The sequence below is a fragment of the Phalaenopsis equestris genome, unplaced genomic scaffold (assembly GCF_001263595.1).
Source record: "Phalaenopsis equestris unplaced genomic scaffold, ASM126359v1 Scaffold000113, whole genome shotgun sequence".
Classification (NCBI taxonomy): domain Eukaryota; kingdom Viridiplantae; phylum Streptophyta; class Magnoliopsida; order Asparagales; family Orchidaceae; genus Phalaenopsis; species Phalaenopsis equestris.
Genome location: NW_018164555.1, coordinates 176,601 through 183,811, shown reverse-complemented (window position 1 = coordinate 183,811; position 7,211 = coordinate 176,601). Strand labels below are relative to the sequence as shown.

At 35.9% G+C, this 7,211-nt stretch overlaps 1 protein-coding gene across 2 annotated transcripts in view; it reads left to right on the top strand.

Annotated features, from left to right (window-relative positions):
* The first annotated feature begins 574 nt into the window (after positions 1 to 574).
* The window catches only part of LOC110020943 (DExH-box ATP-dependent RNA helicase DExH3-like), a 35,202-nt gene continuing 28,565 nt past the window's right edge, over positions 575 to 7,211 (top strand). For both annotated transcript variants that reach the window (XM_020719250.1, XM_020719251.1), the window contains exons 1-8: positions 575 to 947; positions 1,356 to 1,510; positions 1,591 to 1,678; positions 1,761 to 1,994; positions 2,346 to 2,441; positions 3,251 to 3,439; positions 3,543 to 3,702; positions 3,815 to 3,945. In XM_020719250.1, coding sequence (XP_020574909.1) covers positions 717 to 947; positions 1,356 to 1,510; positions 1,591 to 1,678; positions 1,761 to 1,994; positions 2,346 to 2,441; positions 3,251 to 3,439; positions 3,543 to 3,702; positions 3,815 to 3,945 — 1,284 coding nt within the window. In that variant the 5' untranslated portion in view covers positions 575 to 716. The remainder of the gene's footprint in view (positions 948 to 1,355; positions 1,511 to 1,590; positions 1,679 to 1,760; positions 1,995 to 2,345; positions 2,442 to 3,250; positions 3,440 to 3,542; positions 3,703 to 3,814; positions 3,946 to 7,211) is intronic.

Below are 7,211 nucleotides of genomic sequence, written 5' to 3'. Positions count from 1 at the left end.
TATTGAAATTAATTTGGGAATTCCAAAGGGTATTGAAATTAATTTGGGAATTCCAAAGGGTATTGAAATTAATTTGGGAATTCCAAAGGGTATTGAAATTAATTTGGGAATTCCAAAGGGTATTGAAATTAATTTGGGAATTCCAAAGGGTATTGAAATTAATTTGGGAATTCCAAAGGGTATTGAAATTAAAATAGAGTTTTAATTAATTTGGGAATTCTAAAGAAAAAATCCCAACACTATTTTCATCAATATTCTAGAAATAAACGTTGTACAATACAAAATATGTCTTATGTATTTACATATCTAACTCCTAAATTTTAAATATATATGTCATCTCATCTATGCATGAAAAATTTATATTTCACTTTTTTTAAAAATTAATAATAATATTTTTTATTTAATATGAAAAATTTAGATGATATAAAATAAAAGAAAAATTCGAACACGAGAGTAACGTGCGTAGAGTAACGTGCGTACCCAATGAAATCACGCCAGAAAAATTCAATATTAATCTTGTAAAAATTCGAACTCTATACATGGATCATATTCATGCTTCGTAACCCGAGCGATAATCGTTTACACCCCTAGCCTCATCGCAGCCTACCCATCCAGCCGTCGTTCTCCTTTCGCCATAGCACAAAACCTTAAACCCGCGCTGCAGGCCATCTGGTCGCCCAGACCACGCCCTACCATCATGACCCCATAGCATTACGATGCCTTCTGGATTAGGGCCGGGACTGGTATCTCTGCTTAGAACTGCAAGTTCAGCCGTAAAATTACGCAGCACTCACAGCCGTCTCCCTTTCCTACTGCGTTTTTCAATCTCATCAAATGCCGGAGAGCTTGAAGCATCGCCCTCAGCTGGCTCTCAGCGGGGTTTCTGTGGATACGCGGCGGAGCAATACTCAGACGATGAATACGAGTGTGACTTCGAAAACCAAAAGGTGCGGATGGAAAAGTTTTGGGATTTTGCAATTTGTTATCTGCATGTTACTTTTTTGTGGATGTTTTGCACTTTTACTGTTTGTAAGACTTTCTATCAAATGCTTAATCATGGTGTGCTCCTTTTCAGAATATTGTTTATTTTGAATGCTGTCTGTGCAGGTTTGCTTCTGAATACTGGTAAGTAGTACACTGCTGTTACTTGGTGGCATGTTTTTGATATTTATGCCTTGCTATTGTATTGGATTATTTTTTCCGCACGAATTTTTTCTTATAAGGAACGCAAACATTGGTATTTGTTAGCGAACACCCTAGCATTTTAACCATTTATTTTGAATTTATCTTTGTTAGCTTGTAGTTTTTTTTAATACCAATGAATAGTCAAATCCTTAATTTTGTTTCCTTTCCAGCCATCTTCTTCAGTGGCCAACATAGATGAGTGGAGGTGGAAACTGAGCATGCTTTTACGCAATCCTGAAGAACAAGAAATTGTCTCCAGAGATAAAAGAGATCGCCGTGACTATGAGCAAGTATCTAACCTTGCAAAAAGGATGGGGCTTTATAGGTAGCAGATTGGCATTCATCATCTCTTTACCCGAAATATTCTATTTAGTTTAGCATAATTACTATTTCCTACACTTGCAGTGAGTTGTATGGGAAGATGGTTGTTGCAAGCAAAGTTCCTCTTCCAAATTATAGACCTGATCTTGATGACAAACGTCCACAAAGAGAGGCAATTTCCTTTTTATATTGCAATGCACTTTAGATGTATTTTGAAGCATCTAAAATGTTTTACATTATCTGTTGCTTCACAGGTTGTGATTCCTCTCAGTCTGCAAAGACGGGTTGAGGGTTTATTGCAGGAGCACATTGATAGAATGGAACTAGAATCTTCTAAATACAGTAAAATTTTGAAAAGAAATTCTACTACCGATGATACCGAAGAAGTTGTAAATGACAACCAAGATGCTTTGGTTGATGACGTACTTATGGAAAAGATTCTTCAGAGGAGGAGTTGGCGTATGCGTAATTTGCAACGAAGTTGGCAGGTTGACATCCTTAATCACAAAACATTTTTTTTTCTTTAATCATTATCATCTTTTATTATTTATAACATTCTTCTTGAACTGTAGAACAGTTGTAGTTTTATTTGCTTATATCTTGAAAATATGAAGCTATTTTTTATACGGAGGCCATTGATGTGTTGTCCACAATTAGTTGCAGTTATCTTTGTTCAGTCAATCTTAGTATGCTATTACTGCTGCTTCTACATGCGACAATTCCCTTTACCTTCAACTTCATAATCTTTTTGTAAAATTTCTTTACAGATTTTGCTTACTCATACCATTGATCTATGATTTTGAATCAAACACATTGAAATTTAATTTTAAAATTGACAGGATTCACCTGAGGGTAATAAAATGCTTGATTCCAGACGTTCTCTTCCTGCATACGCGGAAAAAGAGGCTCTTTTGTCTGCTATTGCACGCAATCAGGTTTTTACTTTGGCGAAGAATATTTTAGTTGTGCTTTTTGTTTAATGATCATATAAATTTATACAAATTTCTTCTAGAATTCTAGTTCTTCTCTCCTTGCAGCTAGCAGCCTCTGTTAGTTCTTGGCATTCTTGTTCTAAGTTTTTAACACATCTTCTGCTTTTATAATGGATTAATTTTGAGGTGATTTCTAAGATAACTACCCATGTTTAACTATCTTGTTTTCTTTCTCTATTCCAATTGATTTTTTCTGTGAAAAAAATATCACTATTTTTATGTCGGTGTGTTCCATTGCCAAACAAATGCTTTAACTCTTTTTTCAAAGTGAGATTCAATCACTTTCAGGTTCTTACAATGAAAAAAATGGACTTTATTGCTGTTAGCAGGGATTGTGATGCAATTCAAGCGTTTGAATCACATGTGAGAATGTAAAAAAGAAGAGAAGAGAGGTTCAGAAAATGAAAAAGAAAATGACGTGGAGATTAATTTGAGATGGAGAAAAGAAACCTGCTTCAATATCATGCTCCCCCTATCATTTCTTAAAGCAAACCCCTTCAGAGAATGGTTGAAATATTCAACTTAGAATTATGATAAGAAATGCTCATTTCAATGACTTTCCAAATGCAAATCAATCGTTATGAGAAGAGGAGGACAATAGAGAAACACTTGAGCTCCTAGTTCTTTGAGTTTCATGCTGCACAATTTTATTTCTCGCCACCTGTGATGAAGCTGCAGAATGCGTATCTTGTTATTGTATGGATATTGCTTTTGGTTTTTATTGACCTGTAACTTTTACTTATTTTGGGCAGGTTATAGTGATTTCTGGAGAGACTGGGTGTGGTAAAACAACACAACTTCCTCAGTATGTATTAGAATCTGAGATAGAATCTGGTCGAGGAGCATTTTGCAATATCATTTGTACCCAACCTCGAAGAATATCTGCTATAACTGTTGCGGAAAGGGTTTCTGCTGAACGGGGAGAGAAGCTTGGTGAAACAGTAAGCCTCCATAGCCATGAAATCTTGCTGTTTTGTGACTTTTAAGAGAGATTATTTCAGCACTATTCTTTTTCCTTCCATAAAACACTAGTTTCTGTGATAGGTTGGTTACAAAGTTCGATTAGAAGGCATGAGGGGGAAAAACACACATCTCCTTTTTTGTACCAGTGGTATTTTACTGAGAAGATTGCTGGGGGATCGCAATTTGAATGGTGTAACCCATGTTTTTGTTGATGAAATTCATGAAAGAGGCATGAATGAAGGTGCTTTCCATGTTTGATCATATTCATATTTGATTGCCTCTTTAATTGCATTTTTAATGTAGAATATGCTATCTTGTTGGTGCTTACTCCTTTAGATTTTCTACACGTGCAGATTTCTTGTTGATTGTGTTGAAGGATCTTCTTCCTCGTCGTCGTGACTTGAGATTGATTTTGATGAGTGCTACGTTGAATGCTGAAATGTTTTCAAATTATTTTGGTGGAGCTCCCACAATTCATATTCCAGTGAGCTTCAATTTTTAACGAAGAAAATGTGCTTCGATTTTCTGTAACTAGTTTTTTTCTTTATATTTATTCTGTTGATATTGCTGCAATCATTTTGCATTTCTCTTGAAATTAATTTCAACTTATTCAGTTGATAATTTAGTTATCTTAGCTGTTAAGTACTTCTCCAACGTTGGTGTTAAGTTTTATACGTCAGAATACCAACATGTTGTGTATTGATTTTCATTCACATATCATTGTACTAGTTTTTAATTGCGTGTGAACATTTTCTTTGTAATTTCTTACCTTTTATTTTCCTTTGTATTTTAATAGTAGAAGCAATAATATAGGACGCCAATCTTTATTTGGTGAACGTACTCCGTGACTAAAACCGTTGCCAAATCAATAGAAATTTGTTTTTGCTCTTTTTTTTTAATAACTACAGCAATGTTTTGATAGCATTGGGTTTTTCTGACTAGGACGGGGAGCTGTGTTCTTAGGATGCATGGAATCATTCAGATCCTTATTAGGCATATTGAGTTCAGTTTTATGAACCAAATTCTCGATTGTTTCTTGTTGGTTGCATTTGGATTTTTTATTTATTGTAAATTGAAAGCGTGGCAAGATCTCTTCTTATTGAGTGAAAAAACAACATAATTACAAAATTGTAGAATAAAAACCCGGAAAGTAAGGGTTCAAACTGTAGATCAAAAGAGCTGTAATGATATTTTTTTGAATATTTAAAGCCCTCATGTTCTCTAGAATTTGACACACCTTATTATTTAACAGGAGTCCATCCAAAAGAGCTGATTGTTAGAAGAAGATATTCCTAGATGTCCTCAGCAATATCCTCTACATGAAGATCTGCCTTGGACCAGAAGGAAGAGTCCAAAGGTTAGGTATTATTAAAAATACCTAAGAGAGAGCAATCTGTTCCAAACATAAGATGAGAGATAAAATTGAAAAGCATTTGTGAATCATCGTCTGGAAGCGAATTACCATGATGCTAATTATAGAACTCTTGAAGTCCAAATGTGGAAATGAAGTATTGCTTGGAATCTTTTCCCAAAAAATTAGTCATCCAAACAGATATATTTTCATTGGAACCAAAACTTTCTTGATCCAATTCTAGAAGGTTGAAAGGATATCTCCATGTATTAGGAATAATAGAAAGCTCTGATTAAAAAAAAAAAAAAGACCATTAAAAGAGACCTCCACATTGGAGAGTTGAAGATTGAATTCCAACTTACGGTAATGATTGAAAATATCATTGAACTGATGAAAGAGTGATTCTTTTCTAATAAAGTTGCTAGTTTGATGCAGAGAGATATTGAGATGTCAGCAAACATTTAGGATTACATGCTAACTAGAAGAGATTGGATTATAATATGCTGAGGGCAAATTCCTTTCATCTATCTAAAAATTGATTCTTTCATCATTTTGAATGTCCTAATTGGCCTGTTAAAGGAAAGGAATAAAAGATTTTTTAGATTCCTCAAGTAAATTGACTATAAAGAGTACCTTTGCCCATTCAAAAGTCAGGAGACGAAGTGTTGCTTGTATACTTGTGATAAGATCCGTCGTCAAAATCAGCATGTTTTTCCATACAAATTAGGGTAACCACAAATTTTATTTTCCAATTTCTAAAATTCGAGCGGTAGGATGTCTCTCATAAGCCATAAACCTATTATACAAAACTCAATCTCATTCATACCGAACCCTAATCCTGTTAGTGCCTATTTATACCAAACCCTAATAATAATAAATTATCAAATTGCCCTTAGGTTAATAAAAGAAAAAATTGCCCTTAAGGTTAGGCTGGTGTAACAATACCCACCTTTAAAATAAAATAAAATAAAATGAAAAAAAAAGTACACATTTTCCTCAAGGTGGGAAAATATGAAGGCGTTCCTCCTCTACTGCTTCTGCCTCCGACTCCTCATTATCTGCCTCCTCCCCTGCACCAACTAAAATGATCTGGAATGTGCTATCCTTGCACTGATGGCTTGGGGCATACTTCTCATCACAATGGAAATAAATCTATTTGCTCTCTTGTCCCACACTTCTGCCTCTGTGAGGTGCTTAAATTTGTCCTCAAAATGAGCTCTTTTCTTCCGTTCCTTTGGTATCTTCTTCTGAAATGACACCGTCTGGGCCTTCAGTGTTTTGATCGTCGAGTTACTCTCATGGAATTCTCCCATGGTGTCGCTTTTGTTAGTCTTTTTCTTATGGTTCTTGTCTTTCACCGTTTGGGTGAGCTCCATCATCTCCCTCTTTCCTTGCGGATTCAATAGTTTGGATGTTGCCCGTATGTCGGGCTTTATGGTCTTCAAGAAGTTTTCGTTCAATCCCATTCTAGAAAATTTCCTTAATTGTTTCGACAATTGCTCAAATCTCTCTCTATAGTCCATGATAGTCCCCTCCTAAGTCAAAACATAAAATTGCTCTTGTAGGTTTCCTTTTTGAATGGCTTGAAAATATTCCAACAATCCTTAAATTTCTCTCATGCACAGATTGTGTATCTAGCCTTCCTTCACTGAAATCAGGCTAGGGCTTTTCCCTCTAAACATTGCCTTGCCACCATGAGTTTCTCCTCCCCATCTAGCCCATTCATTGCAAAGTATCGGTCTACCCAATACGCCTATCCATTTGCATATTCCCTCTCGATGATCGACATCTTCAATTTCCGAATCCTTGTATCTCCACCCCAACTTTCTCTCCTCCGCTGTTTCTCCCCATGTATTGAGGGTAAAACTCTCTTCTTTGTTCATAGCCATATCTCCTCCTTGCTCTTATCCTTTCTTCTTCGTGCTTATTCGTACCTCTTGCATAATCATTTTTCTATGTTTTGGCCTAGCCGTCTTCATTCGAAATCTCTAATCACCCCCGATTAGAGCCCTGGGAGGGGTATCGTGATGTGAGATGCTTTCCTCGTGTTCATCTCTTCGATCTCCTTTTCTTTTGATCTGGACAACTTTTGGTTATGATTTGCAAATTGTGGCGCTAACGACGACTTAGATTGCGTCTCGATAAGTCTCCTCATCTTCTCCTCTAAGTGACTAAATCGGTTTTCCATGGAAGAAAACCTATCATCTATGGAGGAAAATCTTCCTTCTATGTTGGAGATCATTTCCTCTATCACAGATGTAAGTTAGCCCACCTCTTATTCAATTTCTTCTCCATATCATCTACTTTATTGGTTGCTATTTCTTCATGTCGTTTTCGAAACCTGTATGCCGCGTAGGGCTGTAAACGAGCCGAGCTTGAGCGAGCTCAGGCTTGGCTCG